Source organism: Salvelinus fontinalis, chromosome 37 (genome assembly GCF_029448725.1).
Source record: "Salvelinus fontinalis isolate EN_2023a chromosome 37, ASM2944872v1, whole genome shotgun sequence".
Lineage (NCBI taxonomy): Eukaryota > Metazoa > Chordata > Actinopteri > Salmoniformes > Salmonidae > Salvelinus > Salvelinus fontinalis.
The window spans coordinates 17,962,958-17,990,579 of NC_074701.1; the positions used below are offsets into that span (position 1 = coordinate 17,962,958).

Below are 27,622 nucleotides of genomic sequence, written 5' to 3' on the forward strand. Positions count from 1 at the left end.
TTTGCGCAGGTTTGCACACACATACTTGGCCAGAAGGTGCATATGACTTGTAATTGCCATACACAGTGTTTGAATTGTCTGACTGACATCTCTTTAATCGATCTACCAGGTCCTTAAGAGGACTGAGGTTTACTGCGAAGACCACAGCATCCCCTTCCCCCGCATTGACTTCAGCAGCCTGGAGGCACAGCCCCTGAAAGAGCTCTACGTCTTTGAGGATGAGAAGAACCCCAAGGCTCCCATAGTCCTTCACTTCCCTTTCGTCAACATCTCATTCAAAGAGTTCAAGGCCCCTGGTAAGCACTGTCAAGATTATCATAATTGTAAAAGAAGCAGAGGTAGTCAATGAGCTACTGTAGCTAGCTAATGGCTCAACCTGTCAATATGCCATTCGCCCTGTCTGTCGATTTTCAATGTTGTGTGCTTTAGAGATCAGGGCCAAAAATCATTGGCCTAAACCTTTGTATTGTATTGTATTGGACTAGATTGTAGAGGTGGATTGCACTTTGTTGATATTGTTGGTTAAACTATAGTTTGATGTTTGTTCGTTTAATGTTTAAGGCTGACAGTATTGTTATGTTCTCATTCTGAAGGTGTGGCACGTAAGGGTGAGGAGGAGATGAAGGCAGGGGATGTTGACATTAGCTCAAGCAGCTCCCCTTACCTCACCAAACATCTCACCTACACAGAAAAGGACTTCCGAGCACTGATAGACCTTACCTCATACAACATCCAGAACAACAAGGAGCAGATCCTCCAGGCTCTTGGGAAGGTCCTCGAAAGGAAGGTGCCTGTGGAAGAATGAGACCACCATGAGCAGCACTCATATCATTGACAGGGGCCCCTCCATGAAGGAAGAGAGGGAACAACATGCATACAGAGAAGATTTAGAGGAGCAACTCTAACTGCAATTTCTTGGTGGTGCGTCCTAAGCCGTGTTTCTAAAGGGGAGAATGCATTTTTTTGTAACTTTGAGTTCTTGTTTCCGAGCTCCTACGTTCCGTGGGTTGTTTTTCTAGACTGTCTTTTTTTACAGTCTACCTTTATGAACCTTACTGTATGTTTCATATTATGAATTGTATCTTGTTGAGTTCATTTTAGCACAGAACTTCTGTGTGTTTATACACAAATAGTATTTTCTCTTAGAGGTTATTCTGGAGACACATGTAACCACGTTAAATCGTATTTCTTGATAGTGATTTACTCTGCTTTGTTATGTACCATGTCTTCAATGTATATGGTTGTTGTTTGAAAGTTAATTAATTCATGACTAAAATCTATTAGTTGATATGAGTAAATGCATTCCTCGTTTATAGAGTAACTCTTTGAATGGCTATTTTCATAAGTTAGTAATGGTTACTCTTAAATTGGCTAATTGCACACACACATTAATGCTTCGAGATCCTCACGGAGTACACCTTCAAAACACTGTCAAATAAATGTCACACCAAAGCAACACTCACAGGAAAAATAAATGTTTACAAAGTGGTTCTTTAACACAGGCGTCTTTCGAAATGATAGAAAGCTTGGCATCTGTCCCAGAGCAAATGAGACTTCTAAACATTATGTGTTTGGTGGTAAAGACAGAGAGCAGGCTCATTGGAAATAACTTCACGATCCGAGCTCTGTCTTGAGACTCATAATATGGGAATTAGATTGTGTTAATGGCACTGGGTCCAGCATACAGCATTGTATCTAAAGGATTGAATTGAAATCGTACACAACTCATCATAATGCAACTATGGACTTGATGGAAAATGTATACTTTCAGCACTCCAGCTTTTCAAATGCTTTTGCTATTGACCTAACTTTAGAGGTTAATTCCTTCAAAGTGGTGCAGGTGGTAAAATGCAATTCTCTGGTGATGTGAGAACACATGATGCCCAATGCTTGTGACATTGCTGATACTTCAGTCAAGGTCCAGAGGATGGAAAAATAAATTACCTAAATAAACGGATTCAATTGAAATTCCCTCCGCAAGGCAATCAACAAGCGAAATGTCAGTATAGAGGCAAAGTGGAGTCGCATTTCAACGGCTCAGAGTGGCAGGATCTACAGACAATCACGGACTACAAAACGAAAACCAGCCACATCACGGACACCGACGTCTTGCTTCCAGACAAGCTAAACACCTTATTTGCCCGCTCTTAGGATAATACAGTGCCACCAACGCGGCCTACTAGCAAGGACTGTGGGCTCTCCTTCTCCGTGGCCTACGTGAGTAAGACATTTAAACGTGTTAACCCTCGCAAGGCTGCCGGCCCAGACGGCATACCTTGTCGCGTCCTCAGAGCATGCGCAGACCAGCTGGCTAGTGTGTTCACAGACATATTCAATCTCTCCCTATCCCAGTCTGCTGTCCACACATGCTTCAATATGGTCACCATTGTTCCTGTACCCAAGAAGGTAAAGGTAACTGAACTAAATGACTATCGCCCCGTAGCACTCACTTCTGTCATCATGAAGTGCTTTGAGAGACTAGTCAAGGATCACATCAACAACACCTTACCTGTCAACCTAGATCCACTTCAATTTGCTTACCGCCCCAATAGGTCCGCAGACGATGCAATCGCCATCACACTGCATACTGCCCTATCCCATCTGGACAAGAGGAACACCTATGTAAGAATACTGCTCATTGACTATAGCTCAGCATTCAACACCATAGGACCCTCCAAGCTCATCATTAAGCTTGAGGCCCTGTGTCTGAACCTCGCCCTGTGCAATTGGGTCCTGGACTTCCTGATGGGCTGCCCCCAGGTGGTGAAAATGGGAAACAACATCTCCACTTTGCTGATCCTCAACACTGGGGCACCACAAGGGTGCATGCTCAGCCCCCTCCTGTACTCCCTGTTCACCCATGACTGCGTGGCCATGCACATCTCCAACTGAATCATCAAGTTTGCAGACGACACAACAGTAGTAGGCTTGATTACCAACAACGACGAGACAGCCTACAGGGAGGAGGTGAGGGCACTCGGAGTGTGGTGTCAGGAAAACAACCTCTCACTCAATGTCAACAAAACAAAGGAGATGATTGTGGACTTCAGGAAACAGCAGAGGGAGGGAGCACCAACCTATCCACATCAACGGGACAGCAGTGGAGAAGGTCGAAAGTTTTAAGATCCTTGGCGTACACATCACGGACAAACTGAAATGGTCCACCCACACTGTCTTCAGACAGTGTGGTGAAGGCGCAACAGCGCCTCTTCAACCTCAGGAGTCTGAAGAAATTTGGCTTGTCACCTAAAACCCTCACAAACTTTTACAGATGCACAATTGAGAGCATCCTGTCGGGCTGTATCACTGCCTGGTATGGTAACTGCACTGCCCACAACCACAAAGCTCTCCAGAGGGTGGTGCGGTCTGCACAACGCATGACCGGGGGCAAACTACCTGCCCTCCAGGACACCTACTGCACCCGATGTCACAGGAAGGCCAAAAAGATCATCAAGGACAACAACCACCCGAGCCACTGCTTGTTCACCCCCCTACCATCCAGAAGGCGAGGTCAGTACAGGTGCATCAAAGCTGAGACCGAGAGACTGAAAAACAGCTTCTATCTCAAGGCCATCAGACTGTTAAATAGCCAGCACTAGCACAGAGAGGCTGCTGCATACATACAGACGTGAAATCATTGGCCACTTTAATAAATGGATCACTACTCACTTTAATTATGCCACTTTAATAATGTTTACATATCTTGCATTACTCATCCCATACAGTTGGTCGGAAGTTAACATACACTTAGGTTGGAGTCATTAAAACTTGTTAATCAACCACTCCACAAATTTCTTGTTAACAAACTATAGTTTTGGCAAGCTGGTTAGGACATCTACTTTGTGCATGACACAAGTAATTTTCCCAACAGTTGTTTACAGACAGATTATTTCACTTATAATTCAGTGTATCACAATTCCAATGGGTCAGAAGTTTACATACACTAAGTTGACTGTGCCTTTAAACAGCTTGGAAAAATCCAGAAAATGATGTCATGGCTTTAGAAGCTTCTGATAGGCTAATTGACATCATTTGAGTCAATTGGAGGTGTACCTGTGGATGTATTTCAAGGCCTACCTTCAAATAGTGCCTCTTTGCTTGACATCATTAGAAAATCAAAAGAAATCAACGAAGACCTCAGAAAGAAAACTGTAGACCTCCACCAGTCTGGTTCATCCTTGCGAGCAATTTCCAAATGCCTGAAGGTACCACATTCATCTGTACAAACAACAGTACGCAAGTATAAACACAATGCGACCACGCAGCCATCATTCCGTTCAGGAAGGAGACGCGTTCTGTCTCCTAGAGATTAATGTACTTTCGTGCGAAAAGTGCAAATCAATCCCAGAACAACAGCAAAGGACCTTCTGAAGATGCTGGAGGAAACAGGTACAAAAGTATCTATATCCACAGTAAAACCAGTCCTATATCGACATAACCTGAAAGGCTGATTAGCAAAGAAGAAGCTACTGCTCCAAAACCGCCATAAAAAAGCCAGACTACGGTTTGCAACTGCACATGGGGACAAAGATCGTACTTTTTTGAGAAATGTCCTCTGGTCTGATGAAACAAAAATAGAACTGTTTAGCCATAATGACCATCGTTATGTTCAGAGGAAAAAGGGGGAGGCTTGCAAGCCGAAGAACACCATCCCAACCGTGAAGCACTGGGTGGCAGCATCATGTTGTGGGGGTGCTTTGCTGCAGGAGGGACTGGTGCACTTCACAAAATAGATGGCATCATGAGGAAAGACAATTATGTGGATATATTGAAGCAACATCTCAAGACATCAGTCAGGAAGTTAAAGCTTGGTTGCAAATGGGTCTTCCAAATGGACAATGACCCCAAGCATACTTCCAAAGTTGTGGCAAAATGGCTTAAAGACAACAAAGTCAAGGTATTGGAGTGGCCATCACAAAGCCCTGACCTCAATCCTAAAGAAAATTTGTGGGCAGAACTGAAAAAGCGTGTGCGAGCAAAGAGGCCTACAAACCTTACTCAGTTACACCAGCTCTGTCAGGAGGAATGGGTCAAAATTCACCCAACTTATTGTGGAAAGCTTGTGGAAGGCTACCCAAAACGTTTGACCCAAGTTAAACAATTTAAAGGCAATGCTACCAAATATCTGCACCTGTTTGAACTCGTTACCTGTATAAAAGACACCTGTCCACACACTCAAGCAAACAGACTCCAACCTCTCCACAATGGCCAAGACCAGAGAGCTGTGTAAGGACATCAGGGATAAAATTGTAGACCTGCACAAGGCTGGGATGGGCTACAGGACAATAGGCAAGCAGCTTGGTGAGAAGGCAACAACTGTTGGCGCAATTATTAGAAAATGGAAGAAGTTCAAGATGACGGTCAATCACCCTCGGTCTGGGGCTCCATGCAAGATCACACCTCGTGGGGCATCAATGATCATGAGGAAGGTGAGGGATCAGCACAGAACTACACGGCAGGACCTGGTCAATGACCTGAAGAGAGCTGGGACCACAGTCTGAAAGAAAACCATTAGTAACACACTACGCCGCCATGGATTAAAATCCTGCAGCGCACGCAAGGTCCCCCTGCTCAAGCCAGCGCATGTCCAGGCCCGTCTGAAGTTTGCCAATGACCATCTGGATGATCCAGAGGAGGAATGGGAGAAGGTCATGTGGTCTGATGAGACAAAAATAGAGCTTTTTGGTCTAAACTCCACTCGCCGTGTTTGGAGGAAGAAGAAGGATGAGTACAACCCCAAGAATACCATCCCAACCGTGAAGCATGGAGGTGGAAACATCATTCTTTGGGGATGCTTTTCTGCAAAGGGGACAGGACAACTGCACCGTATTGAGGGGAGGATGGATGCGGCCATGTATCGCGAGATCTTGGCCAACAACCTCCTTCCCTCAGTAAGAGCATTGAAGATGGGTCGTGGCTGGGTCTTCCAGCATGACAACGACCCAAAACACACAGCCAGGGCAACTAAGGAGTGGCTCCGTAAGAAGCATCTCAAGGTCCTGGAGTGGCCTAGCCAGTCTCCAGACCTGAACCCAATAGAAAATCTTTGGAGGGAGCTGAAAGTCTGTATTGCCCAGCGACAGCCCCGAAACCTGAAGGATCTGGAGAAGGTCTGTATGGAGGAGTGGGCCAAAATCCCTGCTGCAGTGTGTGCAAACCTGGTCAAGAACTACAGGAAATGTATGATCTCTGTAATTGCAAACAAAGCTTTCTGTACCAAATATTAAGTTCTGCTTTTCTGATGTATCAAATACTTATGTCATGCAATAAAATGCAAATTAATTACTTAAAAACCATACAATGCGATTTTCTGGATTTTTGTTTTAGATCCCGTCTCTCACATTTGAAGTGTACCTATGATAAAAATTACAGACCTCTACATGCTTTGTAAGTAGGAAAACCTGCAAAATCGGCAGTGTATCAAATACTTGTTCTCCCCACTGTATATACTGTATTTTATACCATCTTGCCTATGCCATTCTGCCATTGCTCATCCATATATTTATATGTACTGTATATATTCTTATTCCATTCCTTTACTTAGATTTGTGTGTATTAGGTAGTTGTTGTGGAATTGTTAGATTACATGTTAGATATTGCTGCGCTGTAGGAACTAGAAGCGCAAGCATTATGCTACACTCGCAATAACATCTGCTAATCATGTGTATGTGACCAATACAATTTGATTGATTTGATACAAATGTATACCTCATTTGATCAATTCCTGACACGTTCTACCCAAGCGTGATAACAATGGCAAAGAACAAAGAGTTTAAAATACTGTGGCCCCACCAGGCTAGAAGCTGAGGCTATAGCAATCATCCAACATCAAGAAGCACGTCACCTAATTCAAACAACAGCTGACTTACTTCACTAATAAAAGGTTTGTCTGAGAGTATATGTCTGCTCCAGACATAAGAATGTGAGCAGCCTGAATGCCGCCTTACTTGGCTGTTAAGCCACCTATCAGAGCCTTGTGATTCTGAAACTCACTGATCTCTGTTTATACCAGCCTTAATTTCAGCTAAATATTTACAAATTTAACATTGACCAGACATCAACTGTTAACACAATAGGTTGTTTTATATGGTAAGAGCTCTTGTAGCCTTCTCCAGGTTTACTACTCACATACTGGGATGTGCTCGGACAGTATGTACAAAACATACAGTACAAGATTTATATTGAACAGTCATTGATAATGGTTGAGGGACAAGCTATCGGTGTTAAGAGTATTCAAGCTATGGAATAATGCACACTATAATTAAGTAATTCATTGTTGAGTACAAATGAAACACTTTTAATTATCCACCAGCCTGATAAATTGCGATTGTAGACGTAGTGTGACACAGTATGTCTCAGGCTACAAGAATGTCCGTGTATGATCCTATCAATTGATCATTATTCATTGGACCATTGTATGATTGTATGATGCTCAAACGTGTGTGATGACCATACAGATAGTGCAGCAAGTCTCACAATAAGACCACTCCTCATCTGAATTATTGTATAGTAGGCCTATATGTACGCCCACTGAAGGATGTTTTGCAGAAGTAGTGCCACGGGGTCTAAACTCTAAGGGTTTGGTATTCACCTGGAGAGTAGCCTATATGGTCAGGCTCAGAGAACTCACATGGTCAAATTTGTCCACTTACCTCTTAGACCAGGTTAGGCTTCTTTTTAGGCCTCACAATTTTCTTACAACTCTCTGCTTTAACCTTTTACTGCAGTGGGCTAAATCAGGTCACACAGAGTCTTTCTTGGTAGTTTTAGTCTTAAACAAATCTACTTTGAAACAAAAGTATACACCTCACACACATGGTTATGGGCTTAAAAAAAGTACCATGTCAGATTACATTTTTAGTTTGCGTCCCAATATTACATTGTACAGTATATATATATATATCACAGAAGACTGAAATACAGTATAACAAAACCATTTAACGTAGAAACACTGGATTTTCTGCATTTAAACAAATAATAGTTGATTAATTATGAAACTATGAAAATGATTAATAGCTTTCCAACCATGAGGCCACTAAAGGGTGATTTGGTCATTTGACTGCAGGAAAAGGGTGCATTTGGGGTAAAGTGTCACGGATTCCCCCCATACTGCTGCTCATTCCGTTCAGAAGCTACGGATGCCTACGTGGAGATGGAGGAGCAATGTATCAGCGCAGTCAGGTCATGGCCCATCCCCGACTCCGTGAAAGCAGTCCAGCGATTCCTGGGGTTCGCCAATTATGTTCATCTGGGGCTTCAGCACGGTGGTCGCGCCTCTTACCTCCCTGCTGAGAGGAGGTCCCCAGCGGCTTCATTGGACGGCGGAGGCGGAGAGGGCGTTCGAGACGCTGAAGGCACGCTTCACCACTTCTCCCATGCTGGCACATCCCGACTCCTCACTCCCCTTCATCGTCGAGGTGGATGCCTCCGAAGTAGGAGATAGGGCAGTGCTGTCCCAGCGCATCGGAACCATTCCAAAGCTGCGGCCCTGCACCTTCTACTCCAAGCATCTGAGCCCCGCCCAAAGGAACCACGACGTAGGGGACCGGGAACTCTTGGGGGTCAAGAAGGCTCTGAAGGCGTGGAGGCACTGGTTGGAGGGGTCCAAACCCCCTTTCCTGGTGTGGATGGACCACTGCAGTCTGTAGTACATCAGGACAGCGAAGAGGCTAAACCCGAGACAGGCCAGGTGGGCTCTATTCTTTGCCAGGTTTCAATTCCCGCTTTCCTATAGGCCAGGCTCGAAGAATGTGAAGGCGGACGTCCTGTCTCGCCTTTTTGACACAGAGGAGAGGCAGGGAGAGGAGACCCCGAATATCCCTCAGTTCCGTATCATCGCGCCAGTGGTGTGGGACGTGGACGCCGACATACGGCAGGCCCTGCGTACGGAACCTGCACCGGCACAGTGCCCGGAGAACCGCGCCTACGTGCCCACGTGTGTGCGGGACCGCCTCCTTACCTGGGCGCACATGGCGCCTGTGTCGGGTCATCCTGGGATAGGCCGTACCATCGCCTGCCTGACTGAGAAATACTGGTGGCCCACCTTGGCTAGGGACATCTGGGTTTACGTCTCTTCCTGCTCCATCTGTGCCCAGTCTAAGACACCCAGACACCTCCCTTATGGAAAGCTCCTTCCCCTGCCGGTCCACAACGACCCTGGTCTCACCTCTGGGTGGACTTTGTCACTGACCTTCCCCCTCCCAGGGGAACACCACCGTTCTCGTCATTGTGGACAGGTTTTACAAAGCTTGTCACCTCCTTCCTCTGCCTGGGCTTCCGTCGGCTATGCAAACCGCGGAGGCTCTTTGTACGCACGTCTTCTGCTACTACGGGATCCTGGATGACATTGTGTCAGACCGTGGCCCTCAGTTCACCTCACGCGTATGGTCAGTCTCACCTCCGGGTACCGCCCTCTCCAGCGGGCCGTGCGTCGGCACAAGGAACAGACCGACCATCACCGCAGTGAGGCACCTGTTTTCTCTCCAGGCGACCGGGTCTGGCTCTCCACCCGGGAACCTGCACCTCCGCCTGCCCTGCCGGATGCTGAGCCCGCGGTTTGTTGGGACGTTTAAAGTCCTGAGGAGGGTTAATGAGGTAACGTACCGTTTGCAACTCCCTGCTGATTACCACATTAACCTGACTTTTCATGTGTCTCTCCTCAGGCCAGTGGACCCTGGTCCCCTTGCTGAGGCTGGACCCAGTGACGCCTGGCCTCCTCCTCTAGACATCGAGGGAGGTCCGACGTACTTGGTCCGTGAAGTCCTGGATTCAAGGTGTTGGGCGGGGCATCTCCAGTACCTCATCAACTGGGGGGGATAAGGGCCCAGAGGAGCGGTGTTGGGTTCATGCGGTGGACATCCTGGGCGCTTCACTGACCAGGGATTTTCACCGTTGGCGTCCTGACCAACCCGCACCGTGTCCCTGTGGTCGTCCCCGAGGCCAGTGTTGTCCCGCTGCACGTCGGCGGGGGGGGGGGGGGGGGCCTTCTAGGCGTCCTTCTAGGCGTCACTGAACTAGATCATTACCACCAACCCTAGACTGTCATGTCTCATTATACACAACTGTTTCCCATTCCCTCTGATTAGTATGTGTATATATGTGCCCTCTGTTCCCCAATGTCCTTGTTGATTATTGTTCCACTTCCGTTAGTCTTGTGAGTACCTGTGCTCTGTTGTATCGGTTTTCTTGATACCGTGTATTGTTACTACGGGTCTCGTCACGTGTATTGTTAGTACAGGTCTCATCCCGTGTATTTATTAGAGGTTTCCACCTCGTGCTTGGTTTGGGTTACAGCCTCGTGTTATATACAGTTGAAGTGTGAAGTTTACATACACCTTAGCCAAATACATTTAAACTCAGTTTTTCACAATTCCTGGCATTTAATCCTATTAAAATTCCCTGTCTTAGGTCAGTTAGGATCAACACTTTATTTTAAGAATGTGAAATGTCAGAATAATAGTAGAGAATTATTTATTTCAGCTTTTATTTCTTTCATCACACTCCCAGTGGGTCAGAAGTTTACATACACTCAATTAGTATTTGGTAGCATTGCCTTTAAATTGGTTAACTTGGGTCAAATGTTACGGGAGCCTACCACAAGCTTCCCACAATAAATTGGGTGAATTTTGGCCCATTCCTCCTGACAGAGCTGGTGTAACTGAGTCAGGTTCGTAGGCCTCCTTGCTCGCACATGCTTTTTCAGTTCTGCCCACAAATTTTCTATAGGATTGAGGTCAGGGCTTTGTGATATCCACTCCAATACCTTGACTTTGTTGTCCTTTAGCCATTTTGCCACAACTTTGGAAGTATGCTTGGGGTCATTGTCCATTTGGAAGACCCATTTGCGATCAAGCTTTAACTTCCCGACTGATGTCTTGAGATGTTGCTTCAATATATCCACATAATTGTCTTTCCTCATGATGCCATCTATTTTGTGAAGTGCACCAGTCCCTCCTGCAGCAAAGCACCCTCACAACATGATGCTGCCACCCCGTGCTTCACGGTTGGGATGGTGTTCTTCGGCTTGCAAGTCTCCCCCTTTTTCCTCTGAACATAACGATGGTCATTATGGCTAAACAGTTCTATTTTTGTTTCATCAGACCAGAGGACATTTCTCTAAAAAGTACGATCTTTGACCCGATGTGCAGTTGCAAACCATAGTCAGTTTTTTTATGGCGGTTTTGGAGCAGTAGCTTCTTCCTTGCTGAGTGGCCTTTCAGGTTATGTCGATATAGTATAGGACTCATTTTACTGTGGATATAAATACTTTTGCACTTTTCACACCAAAGTACGTTCCTCTCTAGGAGACAGAACGTGTCTCCTTCCTGAGCGGAATGACGGCTGCGTGGTCCCATGGTGTTTACACTTGCGTACTATTGTTTTTACAGATGAACCTGGTACCTTCAGGCGTTTGAAAATTGCTCGCAAGGATGAACTAGACTGGTGGAGGTCTACAGTTTTTTTTCTGAGGTCTTCGCTGATTTCTTTTGAGGCACTGAGTTTGAAGGAAGGCCTTGAAATACATCCACAGTTACACCTCCAATTGACTCAAATTATGTCAATTAGCCTATCAGAAGCTTCTAAAGCCATGACATAATTTTCTGGAATTTTCCAAGCTGTTTAAAGGCACAGTCAACTTAGTGTATGTAAACTTCTGACCCATTGGAATTGTGATTCAGTTAATTATAAGTGAAAAAATCTGTCTGTATACAATTGTTGGAAAAATTACTTGTGTTATGTGTAACAGTATAACTTTAAAACGTCCCCTCGCCCCGACACGGGCGCGAACCAGGGACCCTCTGCACACATCAACAACTGACACCCACGAAGCGTCGTTACCCATCGCTCCACAAAAGCCGCGGCCCTTGCAGAGCAAGGGGAAACCCTACTTCAAGTCTCAGAGCAAGTGACGTAACCAATTGAAACGCTATTAGCGCGTACCCACTAACTAGCTAGCCATTTCACATCCGTTACACTCACCCCCCTTTCGACCTCCTCCTTTTCCGCAGCAACCAGTGATCCGGGTCAACAGCATCAATGTTAACAGTATAAACTTTACGTCCCCTCGCCCCGACACGGGCGCGAACCAGGGACCCTCTGCACACATCAACAACTGACACCCACGAAGCGTCGTTACCCATCGCTCCACAAAAGCCGCGGCCCTTGCAGAGCAAGGGGAAACCCTACTTCAAGTCTCAGAGCAAGTGACGTAACCAATTGAAACGCTATTAGCGCGTACCCGCTAACTAGCTAGCCATTTCACATCCGTTACATATGCACAAAGTAGATGTCCTTACCGACTTGCCAAAACTATAGTTTGTTAACAAGAAATTTGTGGAGTGGTTAAAAAAGGAGTTTTAATGACTCCAACCTAAGGGTATGTACATTTCATACTTCAACTGTATACACGTGTTTGTTTTGGGCTTCGTCCCTGTCATGTTCATGACGTACTCTATTTTGGGTAGAGAAATAAAATCCCCCTATTTCGTATTCCTGCGCCTATCTCCTACAATATACAACGTAATATGAAGAATAAGAAAAAACTAGTCTGAGAATAAACCCTTTGTTGGCTCCTACCTTATACTCACTCACTCATCCCCGCATAGGGCAGCAACAAAGGTTTCTACCCATAGAAGGTTCTTCATTGCCTGTCTCACAAAATTGGACAACCTTCTGGTAGGTTAGTTTCGTTACTTGTGTTTCGGTGAACCATGCTCACATGATGAAGCACCTTGCTTAAAACCTTAAAACAAACACCCATCCATGCAGTCCTTTCGGATCTTGGCAACAGTCTCAAAAGACTTTGAATGGACCATCTGACACTGTGCACCTTTTATCGTGATTTGTTGGATTAAACAGGACAGGATCAATTGAAAGCTAAATACAAACATTTAGAGTATATTTCTTGCTTCACAGAAGGCTCTTTATACAGATGTAGGAACTTAATTTGATCACTCTGTTGCAGAACATATCTGCGTTGCAGGAAATGTAAAACTTGTAGTATATCTGGGGTTTAAAAAGGCTTCTGAAGTTTGCAATTTCCGCTTTTAAATTTCAGACTTAATTTTCCCTTAAACAAAATGTATCAACCAGAGGCTGGTGGGAGGAGCTATACAGGCTGATTGTAGTGGCTGGAATGGAATCAATGAAATGGAGTCAACAAACACATTGTTTCAATGTGTTTGATGTGCTTGTACAATTCCACTGATTTACTCCCACCAGCCTCATCTGGTATCAACACTACAAAAATGTTCATTAATTATAATCCACATAATAATTAATTTTCCTGCTGTAGCAAACTGGTTCAAATTAAGATCCTAGCCTAAACACGTAATATGACAACTAAGTAAAGCAGTAGGCCTATTTAGCCAATGTTTTAGGCAATGGTCATAATTTACCCAATGATTTCCATTGTGATTCATGGCAGCAGAAGTTTGTTGTAATGTTTGTAGGATGTTTTTAAGGCAGTTTTGTCGCTGTGCCTTGTAGGGAATTGTCTGTTTTACTGGATGGAATTTGACAAGCTCCAATTGTTCTTCTGAAACAACAGCGGCATTCATATGGGGCTAGCTAAATAACACCTGTTGCTCAATGCTCAAAAAGTCGAACGGCAAGATCAAATTGTGTTTACTGATTAAAATGGCAATTGCATTATCCAGTTTAGGAGGCTTTAATGTGGAATCAAGTACAAAACGAATAAATGTCCTCTTTTGTGGAGTTTCAAAATAGCCTACCTGAGAGATGAAGTCAATAGCACTTGTCTCCTGGGGGACTTCGATTTGGTGTTAGCTTAATGCGGGGGGGTGGCGGGCACATATCATTCTGCGCTTCTCGCCGTCGGACGGTCTTGACAGCCTTGCCATGGAGAGAGAATTTGGCATCGCGTTCCAATAGCTCTTCAGAGACTGCAAGATGTCGTTGGCAGTGGGTAAAACACGAAGTTCGATAGAGAATTCCAAAAAGTGTGCTTCAAAGCTATGGAAGCTGTTTCCTCACGTTTTTCTCATACTTTTACTCGTCGGATATGCCGCCTTGGGAGCGGTGCTATTCTGGTGCATTGAGGGAGGGAGTGGGTACCAAGCAGAAGGGGAATATCATGAGTTTTTGGGTAAACTGTTGCGCAGAATTCAGAATTATCCAGGTAAAGTAAATCAATCAATCAATCAATCAAATGTATTTATAAAGCCCTTTTTACATCAGCCGATGTCACGAAGTGCTATACAGAAACTCAGCATAAAAAGGCCAGAAAGCTAGATCTATGTTTATTATTATTATTGTTATAATATAGGGCTACCGTCTTTATAGATGGGGTAAAAATAGGATTTTTACATTACATTTTTTTTATGTGTTGTAAATGTGTTCAAAAATGTTTACGGCTAACTTCATTCAAATAATTCAATTTTATTTACAGGTAATTTGTCCAGCAATTCTTCTCAAGAACAACATTCGGTGAAAGAACTAGAGAATGAAATCAACGGGGGGTTCAAGTCCATATGGCTTCAACGTCCAGAGCGATGGACATTCTATGGATCCCTGTTCTTCTGTTGTACTGTATTCACAACCGTGGGTAAGTCATCTAAATTACCAACTTTTAAGTTAAGTTTCGTCTTAAGTTAAAAGACATGCAAAACAAACACAAAATAGGCCTAATTAAGACAGCACATTACAGTATACTGAAATATAATTGTGCTGGTGTGGCAGACCATTTGCTAATTTTTTTGGCTCATTTGATTCTCTTTGTAAATGTATAGCCTCATTGGGACAATATAGATAGATACTCTCAATTGTTATGCCTGGTTATGGATTGTTATGCATGGGCACCACTGATATAGATTGCCTCTATGCAACAATGGCTTTCCTGTCAAAATGAAGCCCACCTGAAATAAATATCAATGGATATGGAACACCAGGCATGATGTATTAGTACAATATCATTACAATCTTTTTACAAATAAGACACTGTCTCTCATCTCTTTAGTCACTGAAATGTCCACCACATTAAATCCTGTTGTTTGCCTCAGGCTTGATGAACTTTGGTCTTAGTGTGCTGTGTGCCATGCTCACTGAGTGAACTGATGTTATCAGGCTGTAAACGAGAGTGGATCCGCTCTCCATCAAACAGCAGTCAACCATGAAACAACGGGTTTGGCCAACAGGGATTGAAAATTTGATATTTTGGGGATTTGTCTATCTGTAATTCCTACCATAGCTGATTTGACTCCTACCATACCTCACTGATAAATAGTTTGTCATTAAATGTAAATACTGTGGAATACACATTACACATTTGTGCATGTTACATCAGAGCATTTCATGGACAAAGTTATCAGTAGTATTAACAGATCGATGTGTAAACATATTTTTTTTAAAGTCTGGACTGTAGTATGAATTCATATCCATCTAACCCTTATCCTTTGTCAAATGAATTGTTAAAACAATGGTTGACATTGACATACTTGTATCTAGTAGCACATGCAATGTCGATATACATAGAGTAGTTTACCGCGTTCCCTAAATTAAACAAATTTGGTTTCTTAACCACCTCCCATACAATTATTTTTCCAGAGGAAACCATTTTTTAAATTGAGTTTAAAATGACTGCATTAATGTCAAATAAATTAGCCTTTCCGGGGACAACAGGAATGAGCTATAATGGCAGTATTCAAAACCAAATGAGTTAAATGGCAGAAGACTGTGTTAGTGATGTAACTATGTTATTATGTTACTCTTACACTTTATAAAACTTACAGACTAAAAAAAACTGTTGACTGTGCTCTGCATTCATTCTTGCAAGCACCTTGTGGTTCTCATCTGCAGACAGCTGCAGCAAAGAATGGGGGGGGGGGGGGGGGGTTGCCATGTTCTGTGCTCTTTTCATGTGTCAGTCCCTGTGGTGCAGGTTCACGCTGGGCTCAGACCCTCTCTGATTGCGATGATCACCACCAGGGACAAAACCGCTGCTTTGATTGCACCTTAAGATGGTGATGTCATATTGAAATCAGAGTCTGTGCCCATAAGATTAATACAAGAGTATTTGTGTCTTAAGATGTGCCTATATACATAATATGAACTGTCAATGATATATGTGGTCATTGACTATACAACTACTACCATCTTGAGGGAGTGTGAGGACAATGTAATGTATGTCCAGTGGTTAAAGTAACAAGATAAGATATTGGTTAGCCTTCTCTTTCAACGCTCCTTTAGTGAAGAACATAGATCATTGACTTGGCCTCACCCCCAGTCTTGACTTCACTCAACAGCCATTTCAAGCCACAGCTTCAGCATTAGTGCCTAGCCGTGATTGCTAATGGACCATTCCCATCAACTGCATTTGCAGACAGTTTTTCACACATGCATATTATGTAGTTCTTGTTCAGCATTGTTCTGAATCTCGAAACTTTTAGTGTATCAAATCAAATACACTGCTCAAAAAAATAAAGGGAACACTTAAACAACACAATGTAACTCCAAGTCAATCACACTTCTGTGAAATCAAACTGTCCACTTAGGAAGCAACACTGATTGACAATAAATTTCACATGCTGTTGTGCAAATGGAATAGACAAAAGGTGGAAATTATAGGCAATTAGCAAGACACCCCCAAAAAAGGAGTGATTCTGCAGGTGGTGACCACAGACCACTTCTCAGTTCCTATGCTTCCTGGCTGATGTTTTGGTCACTTTTAATGCTGGCGGTGCTCTCACTCTAATGGTAGCATGAGACGGAGTCTACAACGGTCCTGCTGCTGGGTTGTTGCCCTCCTACGGCCTCCTCCACGTCTCCTGATGTACTGGCCTGTCTCCTGGTAGCGCCTCCATGCTCTGGACACTACGCTGACAGACACAGCAAACCTTTTTGCCACAGCTCGCATTGATGTGCCATCCTGGATGAACTGCACTACCTGAGCCACTTGTGTGGGTTGTAGACTCCGTCTCATGCTACCACTAGAGTGAGAGCACCGCCAGCATTCAAAAGTGACCAAAACATCAGCCAGGAAGCATAGGAACTGAGAAGTGGTCTGTGATCACCACCTGCAGAATCACTCCTTTTTTGGGGGTGTCTTGCTAATTGCCTATAATTTCCACATTTTGTCTATTCCATTTGCACAACAGCATGTGAAATTTATTGTCAATCAGTGTTGCTTCCTAAGTGGACAGTTTGATTTCACAGAAGTGTGATTGACTTGGAGTTACATTGTGTTGTTTAAGTGTTCCCTTTATTTTTTTGAGCAGTGTATGTATTCGTCACATGCTTCGTAAACAACAGGTGTGGACTAACTGTGAAATGCTTACTTACGGGCCCTTCCCAACAATGCAGAGAGAAAGAAAATAGAGAAATAATGAAAAGTAAAACTGTAATAATAGAGAGCAACGATAACTTGGCTAAATACATGGGTCAATGTGCAGGGGTACGAGGTAAATGAGGTACATGTAGATACAGTATGTGCATATAACAACCCCTCTTTTACGCTACTGCTACTCTCTGTTCATCTTATATGAATAGTCACTTTAACCATATTTACATGTACATACTATCTCAATCAGCCTGACTAACCGGTGTCTGTATGTAGCCTTGCTACTTTTATAGCCTCGCTACTGTATATAGCCTGTCTTTTTACTGTTGTTTTATTTCTTTACCCACTTATTGTTCACCTAATACCTTTTTTGCACTATTGGTTAGAGCCTGTAAGTAAGCATTTGTATTCGGCGCACGTGACAAATAAATGTTGATTTGATTTGATTTTGATTTAACTAGGAATAAAGTGACAGATAGTAAACAGTAGCAGCAGTGTATGTGATGAGTCAAAAAGGTTCTATGAAGATAGTCCGGGTAGCTATTTGGTTAATTATTTAACTAAATATTTATCAGTCTCATGGCTTGGGGGTAGACGCTGTTCACGGTCCTGCTGGTTCCAGACTTGGTACATCAGTACCATTTGCCATATGGGAGCAGAGAGAACAGTCTATAACTTGGGTAGCTGGAGTTTTTGACAATTTTAGGGCCATCCTCTATACAGTTGGCAAGCCATAGACCATTCAACAGGATGATTTTCTAGTGAGCCATGCTGTATTGAACCAAACATTTACCGATCATATATCGGAAAGTGAAATGGGAGAGGTTGCTATATTCCATTTTTTTTCTAATGTTGTGGTAGTACCTGCAGGGGAAGTTCACACGTTTTTACATGTAAGCTTCTTTTCACTCTTTCTGTGATTGTAGTTGATCCCCATATTTTGTTTCATTACATAGACAATTGTCATCACTTGCCATTGACTACAAGGCATTATGCAAATGTTGCTAAAACATGTTAGAAAACACTCCAAAACACTCCAAACCAAGTAATATTACATCAGAATCCCATTTTGAATGACATCTCTGCACTCTATTTTTTGTTAATGTTCCACTTTATGTTCATAAAATACATTAGGAAGTCTGTTAAGGTCTGATATATGATAGCTATCACGGTCCATTTATGTTGGGGTTAATGGCTAATAGCTTGGTCGGCAAACAGGAAGGCCACAAATTACTGAAGAAAGTCCCTCGAAGACTCAAATGCATTTCACATCACCAGAAGCAGATTAGAGGTCTCAAGACGGACTTCTTTCCACATTATTGATAATTATTGCTTTCTAGGTTCCAATTTCCAAGATCACCACAATATGTCCTCATGTCACTACTAGAAAACCACAATGGATCTCATCTCAACTATTTTTCCTCTTTATCCCTTTGTCGTCAAATTGTAAATGATTGAGCTTGTATGACATTGTTATTATACATTTGTTGTTAATGCTATGACTTGTGTCTATAGTCACTCTTATGAAGCTTCACTGTTACATCATGTAACCATCATTACCAGGGACACTCTCTCAATAGTCTTGGATATCCCAGACCTTGGAGTATCTTAAGTTAGGCAACGGCACAAGGTCTGGGGAGGATGTCGCCTTCTCTCTGACATTCCGAAAGGGAGAAAAAAAAAATCAGGGTAGGGTCCTTTTCAGACACACAACTCTCCCAACAAATCACGAGTTTGGGTATGCAGGGCTTAAAATGCAGGCAGGAATTGTGCTCATGTTTAGCTCATTGAGGTATAGTAAGAACTGGAGACTGCATCCAGGACATTTGTTTTCAAGGTAATCTACTCACGTTCACATATGCTAATTCATGGACCTTCTATATCCGGGTTGCATCCGGTTTATACCGACCAACATCACATGCACAACTAGCACTCAGTGTGCACAGGAAGCAGCGGGAGCAGCAACGACATCCTTACGTAATCCCAAAATATAACGAGCGCGCTGAGAGTCGGGAAGCAAGTTCAGGGAGTGAGTGTTTTAATAAATAAAAGAAGCAATGAACACGAAACACAAACGCACCGGCATGAAAACAGAGTCTATAACACCTGAGGAAAGAACCAAGGGCAGTGACAGATATAGGGAAAATAATCAAGGAGGTGATGGAGTCCAGGTGATTGTCAAGAAGCGCAGGTGCGCGAGACGATGGTGATAGGTGTGCGGGATAATTAACAGCCTGATGACCTGGAGGTCGGAGAGGGAGTATACATGACAGTACCTCCTCCCCGACGCGCGGCTCCATCTGCAGGATGCCGTCAAAGGGGACGGACCCGGGGATCAGGAGCGTACCGGTCACCCCTGCTGATGCGCCAGAAACTGTCACGCCAGCTGAGGCTCGGGAACCTGTCGAGTCAGCTGGGGCGCGGGAACCTGACAGATCGGTTGAGGCAGGGGAGCCTGGGGATCCGGTTGAGGCATGAGAACCTGACAAGCCGGTGGAAGCACGGGAGCCTGTCGATCCAGCGGAGGCATGAAAGCGGAGGCAGAAACGGAGGCAGAAACTGTCACGCCAGCTGAGGCTGGCGTGACAGGCAGGGGAGCCTGGCGATCCGGCTAAGGCATGAAAGCCCGACGAGCCGGCGGAGGCAGTGGAGCCCGACGAGCCGGCTGAGGCAGGGGAGCCGGCTGAGGCAGGGGAGCCCGACGAGCCGGCTGAGGCAGGGGAGCCCGACGAGCCGGCTGAGGCAGGGGAGCCGGCTGAGGCAGGGAATCCTGGAAATCTGGTTGAGGCATGAGAGCTTGTAGCAGTTCCCGGACCCGAAGTCATTACTCTGACACAAAAAGTGAAATTTAAAAAACACTCCCTGATACTTCCCTTGGGTGAGGCGTTATTCTACAACGAGCGCGCATGAGAGTCGGGAAGCAAGTTTTAAAGAGTGTTTGAATAAATAAATGAAACAGTAAGTAAGAAACACAAACAACACACCGACATGAAAACAGAGTCAATTGCACCTGAGGAAAGAACCAAGGAGAGTGACAGATATAGGGAAAATAATCAAGGAGGTGATGGAATCCAGGTGATTGTCAAGAGGCACAGGTGCGCGAGGCGATGGTGATAATCAGCAGCCTGATGACCTAGAGGCCGGAGAGGGAGTATACGTGACATAGAACATGGCAGACATTGAATGAATGTACAATTTTAATATCTTCGGCTGTGAAAAAATGTATTGCCCTCAGCGACAATTATTAGGATAATTCACAAAGGTGATGACTAAAGTGTCTTAATAGGAATTTTCTAATCTGACTTCTCTATGTAGCCATGTATGAAAATTGTCTTTCTGGGCCAAGCATCAGTTAAACTGCAGTACCGAAGAAAAACTGTAGGAGCAGTCGAAGCTGTCCTTCTAGACAGGCACCCTGGCCCCTTGGTTTAACTAAGGCAAAATGCCACTAAGGCACTGAGCAAATTTCAGGTCTGCTGAGCGCAAACTTGAACGTTCTGAAAATCCTGTGCAACTTCCAGCGCGCATTTACTGTGAACACTGAGGCTGTACCACCTTTATGTTACAGTTTTAACAGTGGCCAAATAGGCTACTCTTGCTATTTGATCATAATGTAGGCCTACCAGAGTGGCCTACCATAAAAAAACAATGGAGAAAATGCATCCTATAACATTTGAGCTGTTCTATCATTCAGCCTTCAGTTGCAGCCAATGTGTGGTGTTCAATGTAGGCCTAAATTCCATGAGACTTTTGAAAAAAGCATGCAGGGCTTGACATTCACCTGTTTGTCCTTCAGACAAGTAGGTGACTGAAAATGTTGTTGTGTTGTTTGATGCAAGAAACCACTTTACAAAATAAAATACATTATTTCCATACTATTATTACAGTGTCTAGTTTGACACCTCACAATCCTCAACTGGCAGCTTCATTAAATAGTACCCGCAAAATACCAGTCTCAACGTCAACAGTGAAGAGGCGACTCCGGGATGCTAGCCTTCTAGGCAGAGTTGCAAAGAAAAAGCCATATCTCAGACTGGCCAATAAAAATTAAATATTAAGATGGGCAAAAGAACACAGACACTGGACAGAGGAACTCTGCCTAGAAGGCCAGCATCCCGGAGTCGCCTCTTCACTGTTGACGTTGAGACTGGTGTTTTGCGGGTACTATTTAATGAAGCTGCCAGTTGAGGACTCTCAAACTAGACACTCTAATGTACTTGTCCTCTTGCTCAGTTGTGCACCGGGTACTCCCACTCCTCTTTCTATTCTGTTTAGAGCTAGTTTGTGCTGTTCTGTGAAGGGAGTAGTACACAGAATTGTATGAGATCTTCAGTTTCTTGGCAATTTCTCACATGGAATAGCCTTCATTTCTGAGAACAAGAATAAACTGAGTTTCAGAAGAAAGTCTTTGTTTCTGGCCATTTTGAGCCTGTAACGAACCCACAAATCTGATGCTCCAGATACTCAACTAGTCTAAAGAAGGCCAGTTGTATTGCTTCTGTAGTCAGCATGACCATTTTCAGCTGTGCTAACCTAATTGCAAAAGGGCTTTCTAATGATCAATTAGCCTTTTAAAATGATAAACTTGCACTAGCTAACACAACGTGCCATTGGAACACAGGAGTGATGGTTGCTGATAATAGGCCTCTGTACGCCTATGTAGATATTCCATAAAAAACCTAACGTTTCCAGCTACAATAGTCATTTACAACATTAACAATGTATATACTGTATTCCTGATCAATTTGATGTTTTTTTCAAAAACAAGGACATTTCTAAGTGACCCCAAACTTTTGAACGGTAGTGTATGTCTGTATGGTCAAAAGACTATACCGCTATACTATATATGGAAATAACTTGTTTTGATATAGACATTGCCATTGAGGGCTTCCGCCATTTAAAAGTAGTCAACTGGGTGGGGATTCCTATGGGTTGGGAGTGATCAGCCAATGATCAGAGAGCATTGTCTATTTCAAATTGGGTTGCGTATAGCTCGTAAACCAAAGACTAAGGTAATATCTAGGAGCCAAGACCAAGATTCATACCAGGACATCGGTCCCAAGATTCAGACCCAGATCCAGTGAGTTGAGACCATGACAAGTTACTGTGCTCTGTTATAATGTATCCTACTGTAATGTTCTCTACTGTTCTGTGCTCGAGTTTACTCTTCTTGCGTTTCTAACAATTGAAGAAAGGGCCCATGAACTCTTGATCTAGTGGTCTTGGTCTGTAGAGTACAGTAGAGTAGAGTAGAGTAGAGTACAGTAGAGTAGAGTAGGATACAGTACAGTAGAGCACAGTACGGTAGAGTACAGTCGAGAATAGTAGAGTAGGTTAGAGTACAGTATAGCACATTATAGACGTCTGTTTTGGCCAAATAGATGTCAATGTTTGTCCACTACCCACATCGTGGTCCTCTGTAGTAGAGGTCTGCGGAGAACAGATTTTTTAGTACCGTGCACGCCCCCACAGGTTTTTTTTGCCAACACCGACCTGCTCCTGCCAGATCTCATCCAGCTCCTGCCTGCAGTCCCACAATGTTAAAATTACACATCTTCAAAACCACAATCTTATACATTATATTGTGCAATGAATGCATGATTTCATAAGACATTTTCTAGTTGGAATAAAGTAATGTTATTAAAACAAACTCCAGTGTAACCCTTTTGAAGCAGCCCAGACAAAAGTCACTGCAGACAGAATATTAAAAAAAAATGAATGAATTCACCTTGTAAACTTTCCAATTCCAAACGCATCTCAACTCGAACTGTCAGTAAGAGAAAGGTAAGGCAACAAAAAGGCTATTGATAGGCTGACTAGTGCCCAATCATAATATCCATTATTTCATTACCTTTAGAAAATGATTAACAACATACTTTCCAGTGAGAACTGCAAAATGATTGCTTTTATAATTCCTTCTAGAATTTATCACAATAAACTCAATCATATCAGAGAATTGTTTTGCCAACGTGAGCCCCAGTTAAAGGCGGGGAGAGGTACACATGCAGCCAGAATTAAATCAAATCAATTGTTATTGGTCACATACACATGGTTAGCAGATTTTATTGCGAGTGTTGCGAAATGCTTGTGCTTCTAGTTCCGACAGTGCAGCAATATCTAACAAGTAATATCTAACAATTCCACAACAAATACCTAATAGAATGATTCATGTGATAGATAAGTGGTTTTATAACAATTCACAGCGCATTTAAAACGGCGATGCGACCATTATGAAATAATTTAAACAAACTCTTGGAAGAGTCTTGGCGGTTCCAAACTTCTTCCACTTAAGAATGATGGAGGCCACTGTGATCTTGGGGACCTTCAATGCTGCTGACATTTTTTAGTACCCTTCCCCAGATCTGTGCCTCGACACAATCCTGTCTCGGAGCTCTACGGACAGTTCCTTCGACCTCATTGTCTGGTTTTTGCTCGGACATGCACTGTCAACTGTGGGACCTTATATAGACAGATGTGTGCCTTTCCAAATCATGTCCAATCAATTGAATTTACCACAGGTGGACTCCAATCAAGTTCTAAAAACATCTCAAGGATGATCAATGGAAACGGGATGCACCGAGCTCAATTTCGAGCCTTATTGCAAATACTCATGTAAATAAAGTATTTCCGTTTTTTTGCAAACATTTCTAAAAACCTGTTTTGCTTTGTCATTATGGAGTATTGTGTGTGGATTGATGAGAGAAAAAATAATTATATCCATTTTAGAGTCTGTAATGTAACAAAAAGTGTAACAAAAAGTGAAGGGGTCTGAATACTTTCCGAATGCACTGTAGAATTAGACATAATTATTATGGCTCTAAACTTCCTCCCCCCTCCATCCTCACATACTTCATGCCCCTTATAAAATAATGGGTGTATGATGCCCCTGCCTGAGCATACAGTTAGTTATCTGTCCCTGAATGCCCTTAGAGAGAAGCATCAGCAAATCCAGTATTAGAAATGACCGACAGATGGCAGCAATAGATCTAAAACCATGTTTGACAAACTATATTCTTTCAATCTTCTACACATCTTTTTTTGTATGTTAGGAGCAGACATTTTTACAATATAATTTGAGGTTAGACACAAAATTATTGTTGTCGATAAAGGGGATATTTGGATATGAGAGGGAAATAAGTAAGCTACCTGTATGATCCCATACCCTGCTGCTCTTCTTGTCTCAGGTTATGGAGAGATCTATCCGGTGACCCTGCCTGGTAAAGTGGTCTGTATCCTGTATGCCATGGTGGGTATCCCCCTCATGCTCCTGGTTATCACAGATGTGGGAGACCTCCTGGCCATGCTCCTCTCCAGGGCCTACTGCCACCTGCACAGTCTTTTCTGCAGGTTGCCCCAATACGGCCGCTGGTCCCCCTCCCATGACACAGAGAAGCCAGGGCACGGGGGCCAGGGGGGCTTCCAGGACGGGACCTATACCTTCAGCCAAGAGGTGGTGGTCCGGGAGCCCATGGACATCCGACAGGTCCTCCACAGCCAGCAGTCTGTGAAGCGCAAGTCCGTCCAGCTGCGAAACAACACAGAGATCTTCAACCGCATCATTGCACGGGAGAACTTCAACAGGCAGGGCCCACTGGTGCGGAGCCTTTCCTGCCCTGAGCTGGACCGCATGCCCCCGTTGCCCAAGGGCTTTGCCATCTGGAACTTCACAGGCATCGGGGACAATATGGACAAGCTGAACGTGCCGCTGCTCCTCATCCTGGTGGTGGTGTTTGCCTACATCCTGTTTGGAGGCCTCATCCTGCCCCTGTGGGAGACAGAGTTCAACACCTTTGACGCCTACTACTTTTGCTTCATCACCCTCACCACCATCGGCTTCGGTGACATCGTGCCCAACCACCCCAAGTACTTCATGCTCACTTTTGTCTTCATCATCATGGGCATGGCCATCATGTCCATGGCCTTCAAGCTGGGCCAGTCACGCATTGTCAGCTGCTACCGCCAGTGCATGCGCTGCATCAGCGGGGGGATGGTAGAGAGATTTGAGGAGTTGGGGAGCGACTGAGAAAAAGAGTTTCGGCCTCCACCGGGCGGCTCAAGAGTTCTAGGGTTATGAGGCCCTGCCATTGTGGGTCCAAAAAGCACTAAGCACGAAGTTCTGTACGGCTGACTTGGGAACCGTGTCTAGCTCAGTGGGGTGCAAAGCTAACCCTTAAGCTAACCCCTCATCATTAGCTTGAGCAAATGAAAATGTGCATGTGACCAAAGCTTAAGCAAAATTGTGTGACTTTAAATATGTGAGATTTATCTTACATGTCTGTTGCCCGAATATAGATATGCACTCTATGTCTGGATATATTTATCCAACAAGTTACTTATACTATCTATGGTATGTATACATGTTGTCTACAGTTCAACCTGTTGTTCCAAAACTCTACCTTTTGATTTAGGATGGGGACATCCCAATCAGCTGTTGGTAGATTTGACTGAAGCTGCAATGACTCTTGCATTGGTTAGAATTGTTTATGAGTCTTTGTTCAAGTTGTGAGATTTGTGCACATTAAAGCTTTCACCTGCATTTTTCAGTGCCTCCTCTATAGGAAATAATATGGTAGCAGTTTATTTTTACAGTACTGTACCACTGTTATTTATTTACCTTGTATTTATTATCAATGTATACTTTCTGGTGCTTACTTAAAATAATTCAACACAATTAGTAGCTATAGTACCTGGTACCAAATGGTTATTGTTGTGTATGTATCATGTATAAATACTTGGTAATGTGTGTACGGTAAAATGAAGTACTACCAATACGTTTTTTTCAAATTGCCTTCTGTGTTCATTGAGATAAGGTGTCTGTTATTAAGGTAGTCTTTGGCTGTGTGCTTTTTATGTGCCAGCAGTAACTCCTAACATGCAAATATAGTGGAGAAATATGAGAAATACATGTTTGTTGTTAATCACCCTGCATGCATAAGCTTATGCTGTCTAGCAACCTGTATATCCTGCTTTCACATCACCATTAAAACATGTTCAGGTCAATGTGTGGTGTCTAAATATTTTATGAAAGAAATTACATGAGACATCGTGAGACATTACTCACACAGTATATTCCAAAGATAAAAATATGATATGCTTATATCCTTTTAGTATGGCAGCACATTCTCAAAGAACAGAAAGAAAAAAGGTAGAGAGTGGTCTGAAAAAGGGCCCATAACTCAACCTGAGGAACAATGTAAAGGGAGGTTTGTTGTCAATGGCCAATCACAGGAGACCACAACCAACATACCACTTCACATAAAACCCCAGTAGCAACAACATAGGCCTACTACATTTCAGGAAAGCTGTGTCATTACATGTTGAGGTAACCAATAGATAAAATAGTTGGATCTACTCCTACAGCAACAACATACTAATAAATCACAAAAAAACAAAGGTACAAATTCACTTATGGTTGAGAAAAGGTGTTCTTGGTAAACGTGTGTTGGCTATGTAATCGAAGGGGCAGGAGGCTATGGTTACTCAATGAGCTGGAGATCTCATAGGTCAGTCAAGGGGGTAATAGGCTACAATGGTTGTAGGATTATGTAATTGAGTGGGTGAAACATGATGGTCGTTTTTTAAATCTTTATAATACAAGCCTTCTTGGACAACATCCTGACTTGGGTGATCCTTTAGATGTGGATGAAACTGGTAGGAGTTTGAATATGTCAATATGGTTAAGATTTGCTTCAGTTTAACTGGATGAAAGTGGTGGATAAATCCAGGGCCAAAAAATTCATTGCAATTACACTTTCAGTCGCGTGAAGTCTAGACAGATTACAGCCGTATCTTTATACCTCCACAGAGTTGGAAATGCAAAGATAGGTTGTTCCCCGTTTATGGCAACACATCGGCCTGCTAGTGTTCGTTTTGCGTTGTCTCATGAAGATGCAACAGACATCATAAAACACAAGGTGGTGCCATTGCCACCCTTTACTGCAATGACGTGCTCAAAAGCATTCATAATGAGTCCTTTTCAAAATAGACAGAGTTTAGTTATTGAGAGATGATTCTGCACTGATCTTGCATAAAAAGATAGGAAGATAAGGGTCTCTGATAAACGCAGAGAGCGAACGCTCAGGAGGTCAAGTCACATGGTTGATAAAAAGGGATTTTGAAGAGGCAGGAGTGGTCAAACCCCGTGTAAAAATGGGGTCTGGCAGGCTTTGTGAGGGTTGACGGTTGGCCTGACAGGTTTTGTGACGGTTGACTGTTGCCAAATGGAAGCTAGTTTTACCTAGCTCTCACGGGTTCCATATCGGTGGCATCTATATAACATTGTAGAGATGCTGTCGCTGTATTGAAACATGGGAAGTTACAAGTGTG

At 43.5% G+C, this 27,622-nt stretch overlaps 2 protein-coding genes across 2 annotated transcripts in view; both read left to right on the top strand.

Moving 5' to 3' along the window:
* pla2g4f.1 (phospholipase A2, group IVF, tandem duplicate 1) overlaps nucleotides 1-1,570 on the top strand; it is a 28,055-nt gene extending 26,485 nt beyond the window's left edge. Inside the window, exons 19-20 of the mRNA XM_055902233.1 lie at nucleotides 110-296; nucleotides 594-1,570. Coding sequence (XP_055758208.1) covers nucleotides 110-296; nucleotides 594-805 — 399 coding nt within the window. The 3' untranslated portion in view covers nucleotides 806-1,570. The remainder of the gene's footprint in view (nucleotides 1-109; nucleotides 297-593) is intronic.
* A 12,000-nt stretch (nucleotides 1,571-13,570) lies between these two features.
* kcnk18 (potassium channel, subfamily K, member 18) lies at nucleotides 13,571-26,296 on the top strand. The gene is made up of 3 exons (XM_055902234.1): nucleotides 13,571-14,140; nucleotides 14,411-14,566; nucleotides 24,481-26,296. The coding sequence occupies exons 1-3, from the start codon at nucleotides 13,912-13,914 to the stop codon at nucleotides 25,317-25,319; spliced, it is 1,224 nt and encodes a 407-aa protein (XP_055758209.1). The 5' UTR covers nucleotides 13,571-13,911; the 3' UTR covers nucleotides 25,320-26,296.
* Nucleotides 26,297-27,622: the final 1,326 nt, after the last annotated feature.